The sequence below is a fragment of the Planococcus citri genome, chromosome 4 (genome assembly GCF_950023065.1).
Source record: "Planococcus citri chromosome 4, ihPlaCitr1.1, whole genome shotgun sequence".
In the NCBI taxonomy this organism is placed as follows: Eukaryota; Metazoa; Arthropoda; class Insecta; order Hemiptera; family Pseudococcidae; genus Planococcus; species Planococcus citri.
Window position 1 is genome coordinate 31,550,704 of NC_088680.1, and position 18,739 is coordinate 31,569,442.

At 33.4% G+C, this 18,739-nt stretch overlaps 1 protein-coding gene across 3 annotated transcripts in view; it reads left to right on the forward strand.

Moving 5' to 3' along the window:
• LOC135845613 (probable G-protein coupled receptor CG31760) overlaps window positions 1–18,739 on the forward strand; it is a 425,069-nt gene that overhangs the window by 158,048 nt on the left and 248,282 nt on the right. For all 3 annotated transcript variants that reach the window (XM_065364298.1, XM_065364296.1, XM_065364297.1), the window contains exon 3: window positions 18,350–18,533. In XM_065364298.1, coding sequence (XP_065220370.1) covers window positions 18,350–18,533 — 184 coding nt within the window. The remainder of the gene's footprint in view (window positions 1–18,349; window positions 18,534–18,739) is intronic.

Below are 18,739 nucleotides of genomic sequence, written 5' to 3' on the forward strand. Positions count from 1 at the left end.
ATACCTATTTGATAAGACAACTCCGAGAAATTACACACTCTCATACTTTAAAAATTGCATACTTTGGCCTATTTCACTCTAATCTGAGCTATGGAATAGCACTTTGGGGTGGTAACCACAGCCTACTCCATCGTGTACTTCTAATACAAAAAGGAGTTCTAAGGATAATGTTTCGAAAACATCCAAGAGAATCCTGTAGACCAGTCTTTATTGAAAATAAAATACTGCCAGACCCATGTGAGTACATTCTTCAATTATGTATTGGTAAAGAATGGAATACTAAATTTTAAGGTACCTTCTCATACATGTGAAACACGGTTTAGAAATTTGGCCATAAGTGAAAATTTAAGAACAAAAATATGCAAAATAACATTGATTTCATGGCCTCAAAAATCTATACTTAACAAAATACCGCAGGAGCTAAAAAATATGTGACACGGCACGACAAAATTGACCTTTGAGCCTAAAACAAGTTTTTGAGTTATGGGGGGTTAAAGTTTTCAGTCCAGTTCTGCTTGTTTAGCAGAAGCGCTTGCGTTCTAATCAGGTTCTCCAGCTAAACTGAGCTAAACATAGTCTAGGATAACGTTTCTTGCCTGTTTTGTGTGAATATCACTGGGTAAAATGGTTATTTACATTGATACAGGGGGCTCAGTTGTGATTGCGCTCATTTTTCATTTTTTTTTTATTTTTTCATTATTTCAATTTTGAAATTGATCTGGAGGCGAAACAAAGCGTTCTACGAGAAAAATGTATATGAAGCAAAGTTGTAGAGAATTAAATTTCCAAAAACCTTTGAGAGGTTTATTTTTCTCCAAAATGCATAGTTTTTCCGTTTTTCTCAAAAAACAAAAACCTCATTATAATTACCATAAAATTTCTGTTTTTTGAGAATAACAGAAAAACTATGCATTTTGGAGAAAAATAAACCTGTTATAGGTTTTTGGAAATTTAATTCTCTACAACTTTGCTCCATAAATTTTTCTCGTAGAACGCTTTGTTTTGCCTCCAGGTCGATTTAAAAGTTGAAATAATGAAAAAATAAAAAAAATAAATAAAAAAAATAAAAAAAAAATGAGCACACTTCTGACTGGATTACCATGTATATGGATTTATGCAAATCATAGGGACTTCTGGGTGGTTTTAAATGATTTTTGAATGTCCGAGTACCAAAAATCCGTCAAAAAGTGAAAAATAATTTTTTAGGTCGGAACAGGGATGGAAACCGCAATTTAAAAAATACTAGCCAACCCGTTAATCGCGCATACTGCGCGATTCTTCAAAACCTAAATGTACATTTTAAAAATTCATTAGCTAATATGTAGAATGATCACGATTTTTTCACTGTTAGTTATTGGAAAATTCAAAAAAATGAGCTTCGCTTTTTCAGAAAGAATTGCAAAAAGGTATATTTTTTTTGACAATTATCGTCAAAAAGCCTTGTTTTTTTCCTATTACGGGGATATTCTCAATACATAGTAGTAGTATAACCAAAATGCTTTATTTTACATTGGTCTTATGGGACAAAGTTTAATCTTATAATTTAGAGCCACAGATGCATGGAATGGGCTCAAATTTGAAATACATGTTTTTCAAGACATTTTGAACAATCTTGTGCATGCATTTGTCAATACGTTGAATAGTTTTTCAATAAAAATACAGTTTTAAGAAACGTTGGATTTTTTCTCAAAAAGTCCAACATTTCATTAAATCGTATTTTTTCAAAAAAATTACTCAACGTATCGACAAATGCATGCACAGGATTGTTCAAAATGTTTTGAAAAACGTATTATACCCAATTTGAAGCTATTCCATGCACAAAATGGCTTTGAATTATGTGTTTGAAGTTTGGCAGGCGGACAGATATACTACCATGTATTGAGAATATCCCCTTAAGTACAGATCAAAATTTTGCTTTTTGGTAAAAATTGATAAAAAATTTTGCTTTTAATGAAATTTGTAAAAAATCTGCGGCCTACCTTTTTTCCAAAAAATTGTTCAAAAATCTACATGTTTTGCCAGAAACTGTTAATTGATACCGTCAGGTGGGGTTGCTTTGATTTCGCGAGGTGACTTTGATAGCGCTTATTTTTCTGCACGTTTTGATCTAAGGAGCGAGTAAAACGTCAAATTACATTTTTTTTCTGAGCGAAGTGGTTACACTGATGGTGAATTGATACTATAACAGTGTTGATTTGGTAAATAATTATTTTCGTCCCTGCTTTTAATCGAGTTTTTTAATAGTGGTAATTTCTCAAGATTTTCCATTACTCAACAAAAGTTGATGTTATAGTATTTTCAGATATGTAATAGAACATTGGCTGATAGTCTATCTTAAAGCTACACTCCTTGGGAAATATCTCCAAAGATTTCGAGTTTCTAGGTTGAGGTGCCTCCAATCCTTGGCTCATTGTTCTCAGTGGGGATGTTATCGATTTTTCATTTTTGAGGCTAAAAATTTAAGTTTTGAGACTAAAGTGAAAATCAATGCCATTTTCAGATTCAGTGTGAAATTTCATCCCATTTTGATAGGTCGCAAAGGTATTTTATTGAATATCTAAAAATTTTGTTAAAAAACTGAATTTTATAAAAAATTGAGGAAATACAGGGGCTTTTATCTCTTTTTCAATAATATGATGACTTCCTTTCTGCCAAAATTGATGAAATTTTGTATGGTAGGTCTAAAGGTGATGAGAAATCATTTTTTGAAAAAAAAGTACCCCTATCAAAGTGGCCCCATCTTGTGGGTGACTTTGATACAGCCTTTGAGGGCAATTTTGAGGCACAAAAAAAAACAAAAAACAAAAAGCAAAAACGTCATTTGGTGCGTTTTGACGTACTTTACACACTGAGTGGTGCAATTTTTTTGAAAACATCTTTCTACGCCATACAGAGCAGAAACCCTTTTTTTTCTATTAAAGCGACCCCGCCTGACGGTAATTACTAAAAAGTTCTACTTTTTTTGCAATACATAATTATTGAAAAGTTTTGAAAGAGTCTTTCTTTGTTTATATCTTATTCTCAAAAAGTTCCGCTCTTGGCTATCATTGTAATTCTTGATGAGGCTTTTTTAAAAATTAACAGATAAAAATATTGTTTTATCGCAAAAAATTCCAATATGTACTTAATTTCAACTTTTATCACCAAAAGTCCAAAATTTACTTCAAAGCGTCGCTTTCTCCCCAAATGTATTCTAAAAACACTCAATCACTCTCATCAAAAATCAAAATAATGTCCAGTTTTTCAATAAAAGTTGCGAAAAAGTATTATCACTCTTTCCAACAATTGGCGAAAAGTCCTGGTTTCATTTCTTAAAAAGTCTAAAAAAATGATAACTTTTTGGCAACATTGCAAACTCTTACCAAAAATATCAAAAAAAACTTGTTTTTTACCCTATACCTAGTTTTACCTAATAAAAGCAACAAAAATAATTGCAAAAAATGTAAACTACATAATTTTTTTTGTCGATAACTACCAAACTTGCTACTTTTTGCTGAAATTGAGAGTTTCCTTTTTTTTACCAAATCAACAATCTTGTTTCTTTTAAATTTACAAAAATGTTTTGTTTTTTAGTTTTAAAAAAATCATTTTTTATCAGAGATTACCAAAAATTTCAGTAGTTTTTTTTCTGTTCGCCAAGATTATCAAAGTCTAGACTCAAATGGCTCAATCTGCTGCACCCTCTGCATAAAAAACTTTCAACCTTGCATATATGTATATGACTTGATCTGGTCAAATATCTCATGTTAAGAAATTTTGAGGTTTTGCTCAACTTTTAACATCAACTTTTGAAAATTTCTGAAAAAAAGCTGAGCGAAAGCTCAAAACTTCTTGACATGTGGTATTTGACCTAAAATAACAACCTCTCAGTAAAAAGGCTTTGAAGTGTAGATGTGCAAGCTCATGTTGAAAGTACAAAAAATTGTGTAGTAAGCTGAAAAAACATTTGATGGACAGACAAAAATACTTATGTTGTACCCTGAAAGATCTAAGTTGAAGAACAATTTTTAACAGAAAAAAACTCTCAAAAGTTTATGGTAAAAGTTCAGTGAAAGCTTTATAGTTCATGACATGAGGTAATGTTGACGATGCACCCTGAATGTTTATTTATTATAAAATCAACTTTTTGTCGTAACTTCGTTTCACGTTTCAAAATTTAGTAAATGGTTTTCAAGCTTTTTTTAGCTCATGGTGAAACTTTCAAGCATTCACTTAGCTTTGACCTGGAACATTTTGAAACTTTTTTTCTTCAATATTTGTCTTTTTGTAATGCTCTTTTAAAGTACCTATATAATATAGTATGTACTTCTTTATATACGTTGAAGGCTTTGAGTATAGAGTTAACATCAATTATTGAGCTTTTTTGAGCTTAAGGCGCAACTTTTTCGTGAACTTTTTCCTTAAACATTTGACTTCTTTTAATGCTCTTTCAAGGTATAATATACATACATACTACTGTGTATACATTGAATGTACTACGTATAGGCTAAAATCAATTATTGAGCTTTTTTGAGCTTTACGGCGCAACTTTTTGAACTTTTAATTAAAACCTGCACATCTACGGGTCAAAAGCTTTTTTTTGAGACATCGTCGAGCAAAATCGGTTCAGCCGTTGCTGAGATCTTAGAGTCAAGAGAATCCAGTCATAATTGAGCTTTTTTTGAGCTTTTTACAGCGCAGCTTTTTTTGTAAACATTTTTCTTCAACATTCGACTTCTTCCGATGCTCTTTCAAGGTATAATATACATACTTCTCTACATAAGTCAAATACGCTAAATATAGGCTAAAATCAATTATTGAGCTTTTTTGAGCTTTAAGGCGCAACTTTTTTGTAAACTTTTTTCTTCAACATTAGACTTCTTTCGATGCTCTTTCAAGGTATAATATATGTACTTCTCTGTATACGTTAAATGCGCTATGTATATTGTATAGGCTAAAATCAATTATTGAGCTTTTTTGAGCTTTACGGCGCAACTTTTTGAACTTTTGATAAAAACCTGCACATCTACAGCTCAAAAGCTTTTTTTTGAGACTTTGTCAATCAAAATCGGTTCAGCTGTTCCTGAGATCTCAGTATTACAAAAATCCGGTCATAATTTTAATTTATATAGATCGGTTATGGTTTTGAGATTTCGGTTTTGAGCATAAAAATATTGGTTAATTTTTAGAGGTCATTTTTTTTCAGAATAGGTAATTAAATAAGGTTACGGTTAATGGTTAAGGTTATGACCAAAAACATAAAGGTTATGGATAAAAATAAGGGTTATGGTTTTTTTCTTTTTATTTGGCAAAAAAATCAAACTTATTTATGCATCAATTTCAAAAAATGCACCTGCGGCTGCAGCTGCAGCTCAGGTCCAAGTCCCGAAATGGAAAATGCTGTTTTTATTTTTAATAAATCTCAAATCAAAAAAAAAATTGGAAATTGTCAATTTTCGCAACGAATTACTCAAAACTTCGTCAAATTTACCCCCCCCCCCCACCCCACCCCACCCCCAACCAATCAAATGTCACCATTTTTTGAGCTCAGGTGGAGCTTCCAGCAAAAGTTCAAAGCGAGGAAATGGGAAATGGTGTTTTTTTAAATCTCAAATTCGGAAAAAAAACACGAAAATCGTCAATTTTTTCAACAAATTACTGAAAACTTCATCAAGCTTATCCCCCCCCACCCCCACCCCCACCCAATCGAATGTCACCATTTTTGGAGCTGAGGTGAAGCTCCCATCAAAAGTTCAATGGGATGGAATGGAACATAATGTTTTTACAAAATGAATTCAAATTCAAAAAAAAAAAAAAAAAAATTGAAAATCGTAAATCTTTGCAACAAATTACTCCAAAATCCAAACATAAAAGCGATCAAATGAAAAATGATGTTTTTACAAATCTCAAATTCAAAAAAAAAAAATTGAAAATCATCCATTTTTGCAAAGAATTACTCTAAACTTTGTCTACTTTGAAAATTTAGTCCTATCATAAGTTCAACCTTCTGAATCAACTAGGTACAAAGGGGGAATTCCAAATCCAAAGCAATGAAGTGGAAAAATAAATGATATTTTTACTAATCTCATATTTAAAAAAGGGAAATATATATCGGCACGACAGAAAAAGTGATTTGAACGACAGGACATTTGAACGACAAAATAGGCTATTTCAACGACGATTTTCAACGACAGTTCAGCACGACAAGTTAGGTAATACGAACGACAATTCGATTTCATACAAACGACGAAAGAAATGTAATCCACATCCAAATAAATTATTCCCCGCCTAAAAAGTGATTGCCCGGAAAAATAAATTATTCCCCGCCAAAAAAAAATCGAAAAATTTACTCTTTTTGAAAAAAAAATGAAATTTGTAAACATGAATTTACGAGTAGAGAAAATTTGCGAAACTTTCCACCACGTCGCGCCCTTATCAGTAAAATTGGTAGTAAATTTAGGTAGGTACTTAATACTTATATAGGTAGAGGTAGTAAGGTACATACAGTTCTCTATGAGATTGATCTGAAACGCTTATCAGTGGGCCCTCCAAAATCACGCAATATTACAATCTAACGATGATGATAATGAATTTTTGACACCTTCTACACTGCATCATCTAATATGAAAACTTCAATCAGCAAGGAACTGCTGGCCGAATTTAAATCAAAAGGTGTATTTACGTCAGTTTATCCCTGCTCGAGCTATTCCAAATCAATGCTATGCAAGCATACCTACCTTAGGTAGGCCTATGCACATTCGCCTAAAACTCGTCGAAGTACCAGCTGAAGCAAAGTCCATCCCCTTAGGACAAAAGTGGAAGAGAGGAAGGCCAGTGAAATCGAAAAAAGCACCGCTGGTTCTGTAGACGAACTTTTTATTTTTAATTTTTTATGACGTGCTGTTTATAATTTTTCATGTCGTTCTTTTTCCCAGAAACTTGCATTTTTTTTGTCGTTCATTTCTACATTTTTTTGTCGTGCACATTTCGTCGTTGAATATATTATATAGACGTGCAATAAATTATTCTGTCGGGCAATATTTTACATCGTCGTTTAAATTCATTTACTGTCGTTTGAAAACTTTTTTCGTCGTGAAATGATTATTTTCCCGTGCAATGTCCTTTTTTGTCGTTAAAATGCCCTTTTCTCGTCGTTAAAACGCCTTTTTCTGTCGTGCCGATAAATCACACCCTTTAAAAAAAATCCAAAATCATAAACTTTTGCAACAAATTACTCGAAATTTTGTCAATTTCCTGGAGTGTACCCCCCTCCCCCAAGTGACAATTTGCAATCAACATCATTATTTGCCTATAAAATGGGTATGTGATTTGGTTCAACGCAGATGAAAAGAGATTAAGAGACGCAAATTTACAAGAAAAGTCTTCTCAGTTTCATTTGTTTTTAAAAAATTGCAAAAAATTTGAATTAAAATTTAAAAAGCCATGTAATGTGCCGCAGTTCAAAAGAAAAAAAATGAAAATTTTGTAAGGGTTACATGTGGCCCAACTGCCTAGCAGTTATTCTTGTATTTATCACAGTAGGGGAAATGATGATAATCATCCCTATGAGGAGAAATATGCAATCTGTTCTCCTTCTCCTAAAAGAACAACCCTTATACTGGAAGTATGGTAAAGTGGGCGTTTCTAAAGGAACAATGTATCGCTGGTAGCTACCAGGTACATCGCGAAAACTAAACTCTTTACTTAGCATCGGAATCTCGAGCTCTCTGGAGCTAAGTCACCCGATTGGTGTGTCGATCCTTTTTGGCATATCAGATGCATAAATGCACAGGCATCTTGCCTGTGTCTTTCTTCTAACTGTCTGTACCACTTCTAGCGTGGAAATTTAACCATGACAATAGCTATTTAAAATATCTATTATTGGTTCGTACCATTGGTTTTATTCTTGATATTCGCGGTATTGATAGTAAATCTATCTAAAGAACTCGTGAAAATAACTCGTAAATAACTCGTGAATTCTAAACAAATAACTCTGAAATTCATTCAAATAACGCATTAACGTAATTTAAATATCTCTGCTAAACGATGCTAAATTATCACTTTGATTAAATATTGCAAACAACTCTTTCAACATGTCGACGCCTCTAGTATTAGTGAGTGCAACGGAGAGACATCTGGACAGTGGCAGTGTCAGTAAGTAGTAAATATGCATAGCCCATTAGTTAATTGTAATGCGTTACCATTAGCGACCCCAGTGATTAACATAAATATGTTATTTTCCCAATTAATTTATTTGTGTTGATTTAATTATGCTTAACCTAGGGATCACATATTTGTGTGATTGCCTAAAGATGCTTGCTTTATAAATACTGTGTATTACAACAATTAAACATATTCAGTACACCTTATGAGTATGGTTTATTTCTAGTTTTACACTCTCTAGTATGATGTATATGGAGGGTTGGAGTTATCCCAGTGTCCGCTATTTGAGCTAGCCATGACCATACAATTGTTCCCCACGTAAGGAATAAATATTGACTTAACCACCTTATAAGGGAATGTCTACCTTATTCCCCTATATCAATAATTCCAATCCCCCATATAACAATTTTTCCCAAAAAAATAACTGTAACTGAAATAAAATGAGTCCGTTACGGTTATGGTTAAAAAAATTAATACCAATAATTTTGGTTAAGTTTATGGTTCAAAAAAATGTAATCTTCAATTTTGGTTATGGTAATGGTTATGGTTACAGATTTTTCATTTTAGCGGTTAAAATTCATTTTGGTTAAAAATTTTGGTTATGGTTTCCATACCTGGGTCGGAAGGTCGATTTTGTCGTGTCGTGTCACATATGTGACCCGCTCTGACAAAACCGACCGTTTTGACAAAAAAAAGTGTGCAAAATAATTATGTTTAAAATGAGTTTTAAGGGTTGAAAGATCAGATTTTTGAGAAAAAACCATTTTTTGAAATTTCGTCGAAACGGTCGGTTTTGTCAGAGCGGGTCACATATATGTACATAGTATCCAAAACTATAGTGTTGAAGAAATCGCACCTCAGGAGTAATAAGGTGACATATCAAAAAAGTGAAATTTTACAAGAGGTTGATTTTCTTTTTTTAAAAAACTCGATTCATTATTTCTATCACCTTATAATTAATTGTGAGGAATGAATAGCACCTCATTTTAAAGATCTGGTATCCTACCTTCATTTAGCATGTGAACACTTTGAAAAATAAAATCTTAAAGAGGAAATATTTCAATGTTTGGAAAACATTTTGAGGTGGAGGCGAAAGGAAGCGTCCAAAAAAATTTCACGTCTACAAAGTTGTAGAGAATTAAATTTCCAATCGACATAATGTCTTTAGTTTTTTTCTAGAGTGCTTAGTTTTTGAGTTTTTCTCAAAAAACTAAAATTTCATTATACATATGTGCAAATTTATTTTTCTGAAAAGTGATCAAATTAAAAAATTTTTCCATGTGGTACAAACCAATAAAAAATGCACTCCTTGTGCCTATTTCTAACTGACAAACATTCAAAACAATCAAAACTGTTTGTTAACACTTTGTACATATGAAATTTGCTCAAAAAAGGTGGAGTTTTTTGAGATGTACCTTTATAACTCCGAACAACTTGCAATGTTGTTGAGATTTTGAGTTAGGGCATTTGCGTTTTTTACATGATCTAGATAATGTACCCAACTCAAAGTGTTATTTTTGGTTGAGGGGGGTCATACAAGCCCCAAAAATGCAAAAACATCAAAATCAATTTTTTTTGAGATGTCACCTTATTACTCCCGAGGTGCGAAATGTTGCAGCTAGATTATTAAGTTGTTTTCCTACTGTAATTTTCATAATCTCTTGTTATATTTAAACTTTTTTTTGTGTGTGCTATTTTATTTTAAACTTTCTATTGTTCTCACAAAAGAGTATTTTACTGTGTTTTCATGAGCTGTATCTCAATATGTTTTTTTTCCTTTTTTTTTGGTTTTGTGTTAATTTCCCTTTTTTTTCTCATTTCAAACTTATTTTTCTCACAAAAGAGTATTTCTTAATATTTTGTATAATTTAATTACTTATCTGTATTTTCGATTCACCCCCCCGCCCCCTTCAGCAGTACCTACAATGTTAATATAGTAATTAATATGTACCTAGTTTATTGACATTGTAAATACAGCTAAAGCTGTCCACTGCAATGAACAATTTGTTTTGATTTGAAAATAGGTGAAATGCCCCTATCCTCTGATTTCTGAAATTTTGATGAAACATTGTTGTGTCGTGGGTACCTTTATAAAAATGTAATTTCCCCCATCCCACCTTCCTTTGCTCACAATAGTGAAAAAACGCTTTTTCGGGGACGGGGAAAATGATTATGCTTCAACAAGTTTTGAAAAAAAATCTGTACTCACTCAAAATACTTGAAAAAGATATTATTCTCCGTCCCTAAGACCTTGGTCATCGAATCCATTAAAACCAGATGGGAGGATATTTCCAAAGTAACAGACCTCACAGAAGCACAGTTGCTCACACTTGTGGAGTTGTGTTATGAAGGGAGCTATTTCAGTTTTAAAAACAAGATCTACTTGCAAGTCGATGGCCTACCTATGGGAAGCCCATTATCTCCGATTTTAGCTGACAAGGGAGGTGCCCCAGGTGACATGCACCGATTTTAATGATTCTTGCACCATTGGATAGAGGACATCGAACATAGTCTACCACAGAATTTTCAGCTGCTGAAGTTGATATTTCGATTTTTCAGAGCAATTTTTCGATTTTCACATAGCAATTGTGAAAATAGAAAAATCGCCCTGGAAGGGTCAAATATCAACTACAGCAGCTGAAAATTTCACCATGGGCTACTCTTATCATATGTATTGAAATGCTCAAATAATACTGAAGGTTTCGGTATGCGACATCCGCCGACTATTTTTGGCCAATTTTTCCAAATTGCAATGTGAAAATCAAAAAATCGCCCTGGAGGGCTCAAATATTAACTTCAGCAGCTGAAAATTTCACCGTGGGCTAGTCTCATCATATGTATTGAAATGTCCAAATAATATTGAAGGTTTCGGTATGCGACCTCCGCCGACTATTTTTGGCCAATTTTTCCAAATTGCAATGTGAAAATCAAAAAATCGCCCTGGAGGTCTCAAATATCAACTTCAGCAGCTGAAAATTTCACCGTGGGCTAGTCTTATCATAACTATTGAAATGCCCAAATAATATTGGAGGTTTCGGTATGCGACCTCCGCCGACTATTTTTGGCCAATTTTTCCAAATTGTAATGTGAAAATCAAAAAATCGCCCTGGAGGGCTCAAATATCAACTTCAGCAGCTGAAAATTTCACCGTGGGCTAGTCTCATCATATGTATTGAAATGCCTAAATAATATTAAAGGTTTCGGTATGCGACCTCCGCCGACTATTTTTGGCCAATTTTTCAAAATTACAATGTGAAAATCAAAAAATTGCCCTGGAGGGCTCAAATATCAACTTCAGCAGCTGAAAATTTCACCGTGGGCTAGTCTTATCATAAGTATTGAAATGCCCAAATAATATTGAAGGTTTCGGTATGCGACCTCCGCCGACCACTTTTGCCCAATTTTTCAAAATCGCCCTGGAAGGGTAAAATATCAACTTCAGCAGCTGAAAATTTCACCGTGGGCTAGTCTTATCATAAGTATTGAAATGCCCAAATAATATGGAAGGTTTCGGTATGCGACCTCCGCCGACTGTTTTTGGACAATTTTTAAAAAATTGCAATGTGAGAATCAAAAAATCGCCCTGGAGGTCTCAAATATCAACTTCAGCAGCTGAAAATTTCACCGTGGGCTAGTCTCATCATATGTATTGAAATGCCTAAATAATATTGAAGGTTTCGGTATGCGACCTCCGCCGACTATTTTTGGCCAATTTTTCAAAATTACAATGTGAAAATCAAAAAATTGCCCTGGAGGGCTCAAATATCAACTTCAGCAGCTGAAAATTTCACCGTGGGCTAGTCTCATCATATGTATTTAAATGCCTAAATAATATTGAAGGTTTTGGTATGCGACCTCCGCCGACTATTCTTGGCCAATTTTTCAAAATTGCTATGTGACAATCGAAAAATTGTTCTGAAAAATCGAAATATCAACTTCAGCAGCTGAAAATTTTGTGGTAGACTATGTTCGATGTCCTCTATCCAATAGTGCAAGAATCATTTAAATCGGTGCATGTCACCTGGGGCACCTCCCTTGTGAGTTTGTACTTGATGATATTTTTAAAAAGCTATGTAATAATTTTAATCAACATATCAAGTACTGTAGTAAATATGTAGACGATAGTTTTATGATAATTAAGGAAAATGAAATCAACTCTGTTTCCAATTTCTTAAATTCTACTCATACTTGTGTGAAATTTACCTTAGAAACTGAGCAGAATAATTGTATCAATTTTTTGGATTTCACCGTTTACAAAAATGACGAGGACAGCAAATTTTTGACCAAGTATTACAGGAAACCTACTAAATCTTATCGTATGATAAATTTTCTTTCGTTTCAACCTGAACACTACAAGATTAACACTGCTAAAAATCTCCTCAGTTGTATGTTGAGCCTCACATCCCCTAGATTTCATCCTGAGATTAAGGTTCAGTTTTTCAATATTCTAAAAAGTAACAATTTCCCTAAATATATAGCTAAACAAATTTTCAACTGTGTCAATCGTAATTTTAGCAATAATATTAATAATGTAGACATGAGTAATGATAAACCTCCCGATCTCGGAAATTAATACCAATTTGATACAAGGAGAAAAACTACTGTTCCGATGCTGTTTTGAAACGGAAATTTTTTTAATGTGAATCGTTTTCGATGCAGTATTGAAGCAATAATGAAACCATTTTCAAAAGATAGTATCAAAATGGTTTCTGTACAGTATCAAAACTGTTTCGAACAAAACAGTTTTGATACTGCCCTATCGACAATATTTCATACATGAATTCACTGGCGTACTAGTCTCAGAAAGTCGCCTATATTTTGCCAACAAAACGCCATGTATTTGTTTTGCACATGATTGAATGTAGCAAATTACTCGCAAATTCGCTCACAAATTATTGCCGAACCACTAGCAAACTGTGGACAAATTGCCAGTGATTTGCGAACACTTCACTTTCCATTAACCTAGGAAAAATACCCCAAAATAACTTTTTTAAAAAATTTCTTTTCTTAAAAACCACCAACCACTACAATCATATAGGTACTCTTCACACTAACCTCACTAGATCCCTCAGTTCAACTCACAAGCACTTGTCCCACTCAAACCAAAAATTTTCAAAGTCTCAACCCTGCTAAACACCTGAAAACCCAATGGTGCTAATTCTGGGATATTCCAGGTGTGGGGAAGCTGCTGGGCCAGGGATGAGGTGCCATGGCAAAACATTTATTCTGTGAGTGATTGGGAAGAAACATGTTTACACAATTCTTTTTTTTTGGTCAAAAATCACGTTTACACCGCACTATTACAACACACTTTTACACCACACATTTGCACCACACTTTTACACCATAGCATAACACACTGATCAAAATACAAACAAAAAATCAACACTACGTTTTCAAAAATTATTACAACACGCGTTCGCATCAACTCCACTTCACTGAATATTCATCACAACTACTGTAAAACTAGTTTGACTGTTTGACAGTTGGGTAATTGGTTGAAGAATGCGAAGTTATTTATAGATTACTGGTAATGCCAGCAACCAACGCCCCAACGGTGTATGTTGACGTCACCTCGCATCTCAAATTTTGTTGAGTACTTGTGACGAATACATGGCGAATGGCTATGAGATTATTTTATTGTTAAATCAGCAATAAAAAACAGGCCGGTGATCGCAAATTTTTGACCATTTGCTGCCACTGCTAACAAAGCCACTGCAAATCGTCTACATTTTGCTATCACCCAAGTGGTTTAGAATTCAGTGTAGCAATAGCCTGGCTTTTCATTGCAATCAAAGCGAAAAAGTGGCGAAAATGTTGGCAAAAGCGTATGCATCATCGATAGGGCATACTGAAACAGTTTTAAAAAGAACAATATTCAAAAACACAACTATAACACAATCTGTTGAACTCTTTTGAAATAATCACCAATCACAAAAACAACAACTGTAGGTACTATAGTTGATGAAATTGGTAGGTACTTATTCATTCACATCACATTCCACAATTGTTCATTGAAATATCTTAGAAAAAGAGCGCAAACTTCTCTTACATTAGCTCAAGAAAAACATAAACCACCAAATACCAACAATAATGTACAATCACCAATGGTCAAACAATAAATGCACAAAAAATTAATCAAAATCCAAATGAAATAACTGACAAGTAACATTATGACAACCATGTGCACTGCTTCTAGCTTAACAAATGAGCCATACATCTCCGACAAACATGCGCATTTGCTGTAAAACGATTCTGAAATTGTTTCAATACTGCATCAAATTCGTCTCAACTTCGCATCAAATTTGTTTCAATTTTGAATCAAATGGTTTCAAAAAAACTGTTAAACAAATTGAATTGAAACTGTTTTGACACAGTGATGAGACTGAACTGATCATTTTTTATCAAAGTTTTAGATAGTTTCAAAACTGTATTAAAGCAGTTTCAATGCAAATTTATTCAACAGTTTTTTTGAAACCATTTGAATCAAAGTTGAAACAAATTTGATGCGGAGTTGAAACAATTTCAAACAGTGTTGAAACTGATTCAAGAAGTTTTTCAAACATTGTATGCTGTATGTCGGCCATCTTAATACCATTTTTAAGATGATACAAAAATGTTACCAATTAGAAACCATTTCAAACTGTATTTTCTGAGATTGGGCTACCATTAAGTACTTCGCCATACCTTACATAGGGTGTTACTTCAATAGAATTAAACACATTGTCAATACTGACTCGATTAAATTAGCTGCCAAAAATTGTAATAGTAATAAATTTAAATTTTACTCGAGACTCAAAGATAGAAATGATAAACTAAAATGTAGTAATGTAGTGTACTCCATACAATGTATTCAATGTGATAGCGTTTATATTGGTGAGACAGGTACCTACCTATCTAATCGGATTTACAGGCACAAATATGATGTACGTAATTCTAAAACGTGTACTGCTCTTTGCGAACATTCTACTACTACAGGTCACAATTGAAGACGTCATAACAAAAAGGGGTATATATGACACATATGTCCTTTTTGAGACGAATCCATATTGTTATTCTTCAGACCTTCCTCTATCATATGAGACCACCCCCACTCCACAAAGTCGAAAAACCAGTGAGATATCGCCATTTTAAAACTGCGAAGTCAATTAAAAATTTACCTTTTCAAAGATAATGGGTTACTCGTGGTCGATTTTGTGTTGTCAACCATTATTTACCTGGTTTAAATCCAAAAATTTGCTCGAAAACATTTTTAAATCAATAAAAATTTTTTTTTAAAAATTGGCCAAAAAACTTGTCTTTTTTGTTTTTTGTTTTTTTACTCAACATAGCGATCTTTTTTCAGAGATAATGGGTTACTCATGGTCGATTTTGTGTTATCAACCATTATTTACCTGGTTTAAATCCAAAAATTTGCTCGAAAACATTTTTAAATCAAAAAAAAAAAAAAATTGGCCAATTTTTCGCTTCAAAAAGGACATATAATTCGAAATGTTTGAGCGCTTATCGCTAATACACAGTTTCCTCCAGACTGATGGTGCATAGCATTTCATATAGTTAGATAGTGAGAAAATAAGATAAAATCGTCACCATGTTCAAATATGCACATTTCTAAACTTCACAAGCACTCAAACTTTCAAACAGTTTTGTCTCAAAATACAATTTTCACACATATGTCCTTTTTGCTATGACGTCTTCAATTTTGATTTTGAAAATATGAAAATTTTGGCTTTTGAAAAAAACACCCTAAAAAGAAGAATTCTCGAATGTATTTGCATAAATCAGACCAAAAATGCTATCAATTTCAGGACTGATTTGTCCAATTTTAATGATATTTATCGTCTTGTCATAGGTTAGGTATGTGTTCTCTTTTCTTCTCGTCTGTTCTAGTCTCCTATCGCCTAATTTATCTCTGTACTATGTATTCGTCTCTCTCATCTATGTACTTTGCGTATTTGTATATTGCACTCAGTTGTTATACCGCTGATGAAGGCAACTAGTGTGCCGAAACGTTCGGTTCTATATGGTTTTATCATACCTAATAAATGCGTGAATAATACGGTCATGTGTACCATTTTATTGCAAAATAATGGAGGAGACAGTACAATGAAAGTACATACTTGAGATTCTGCGTCGATCTATGCTATTGTCGTAAAAATCCAAGGTCACTTTTTTTTTGTACCCATTAGTATCTATGTATAGTTGGCGTTTTGAAAATATTTTCTTCGCAAATGTTTCGCTATAATGACGAAAAAAGATTGAAAGATATTGTGGTGACAGAATACGCGATTTAAAATGTGAGAAAAAATATTTATTCGCTTTTTTTTTATAAAACTTCTTTTAAACACTTTAAAATATTTTTAAGATACTTTAAAATACTTTATAAATATTCGCGAATTTTACACAGGAGTTTACTGTGGACTATTTTTAAGTTTATATAAGAAGGTTTTAATTCTTATAGAACTCAGAATAAGAGAACTCAATACTTTTAAACACTTTTCGTGGGTTTATAATTTATATACTAAATTAAAGTTTGGTCACTTGCGATCCTATTGGTTGATTTCATGCTCAGCCATAGGATGACGTTTTGGTAATATAATATCCGAAAAATGACGTTTTGGTTTAATTTGGAAAGAAGATGACGGACGTTTTTATATAGGACAGCAATCAGCTGATGTTTAGAAAGAGACGAAGATTTAGGTAGATAGTCGTCATGATGACGTTTTTGTAAGTAGGTAAATTTTATAATGCGCGTTAATTTTTTCATTGCATAATCTGTCACTACAGATATGTATCTATATTTCTGAGACTGAGGAAATATTTTGGAACGCAGTGATTCCAATGTTTTAGGCTTCAAAAAATTGAGAAAATTGCCAAAATTTTTTAAACTTTTGGTGATTTTTCGAAATTGGCAGTATTAGGTAATAAAAAAATAATAGCCATATAGAATGGACGCAGAATCTTAAATAATTTCATTTAGGACTTGGTCGTGGGTACAGGAGCTACAGTGAAAAAAACACGGTTTTTTCGAAAATACACCATTGCAACTCTGAGGGCCCATGTTTTATCTTTAGGAGAACTTCTGGAGCTAGAATTTTTCTGTACAACTTTCAACTCAAAATGACGGTTTTTGCTGCAATTGGTAAAAATCCACAGTTTCTTCCCCTTTTTTTTGCGATCCACTCTATCTACGTACCTCATAGGTAGGTAAAGGTATTATACCTACTCATACATAAGTTTTCGATGCATGTACTTGGTAACTCCCATAAAAATTTAATGTTTGACACCAAAAACAAACCTTTCTGATAGTTTTGAGTTATTCGTATGATAGCCTCCAAAAACGATAGAAGATCAACTAACTTCTTAAAACTTTTGGGACCATAGGCTCCTCCTCTCCCAATTTTGGAGCGAAAGTAGATTGACAATATGGGTATCGTTATCATATGAACCGAACTCGCTGAACACGAATATGAAGTTTGATTTGCAGTTGGACCCTTCTAACGGAGGTGTATTTCCCCGGCCCCCCACCACCACCGATAGACTTCAAAAATATGTCATTCGTTGTGCTACGTTTGTGCTGGTTTGTGCTGAAAATTTTTTCGTTTGTGCTGCCCCCCTTCCTGAGATATTTAGGAAAACTTTTTGGGGGGGGGGCTGTAGAAACGGGAGCCCACCACTTTCGCTTAGAGGATCCAAAATGGTGTTAATCGTTTGTGCTACGTTTGTGCTGGTTTGTGCTGAAAAGATTTTTGCTTGTGCTGCCCCCCTTTTTGTCAATTATGAACTTAAATTCTGGTATAACTTTTCAAGACGAGCAAAAAATGTCATTTCGTGAAATTGTCTAACTTTGAAAGATTGAAGGAGCCAGGAACAGGCAGATGCTTTTCCACGCATAACACATGAGCGAAGTTTCGTTGTGATCGGCGATGTACAGTTGATATACTTAGGTCCTTCGTTAGCTATCAGATAGGCAGGTGATGAATGTGATGATGATAGATGATGAATAACAATAATGTACCATGTACCTACCATTTTGCTCGAGGTGAAAATTAAAAACTGTTCATTGTTTCTGTTCACACGAGTATAACTTGTGATATGGTTCAGTTCATATAATACTCATAATGTACTTACCTACATATTACTATTGAATAACATTTTATTCTAACGGATGTATTTGTATAATGTATTCCTATTCGACATTTTCCAGGTTTTCATACGTACACATGGAATGAATCAACTCATACCGAGAGGGAAACTGACGAAATTCTTACTGTTAGTTATGAAGACGGAAGATGGAGTAAACCATATTATGATTGCGGTGGTGGCAACATCTGGATGCTCACTTATACCGTTCCGTTTTTTGGTTATCGTAACGGTGTTTATTTTTTCAAGTATGTAAATATTCCAATATCATTCACCTAATTATAATTTTGAAAGCAGGAGAGGCACGTAATCACATTCGAAAATATGTACCCATTATGATAAAAAATTATAATATCTGTTGTGGAAAAATTCCAAAATACGTAGAAGCCTACCTAACAAAAAACTTTATTTAAAATCAAATACCTATACTTATGTATGTACTTTATAAAATATT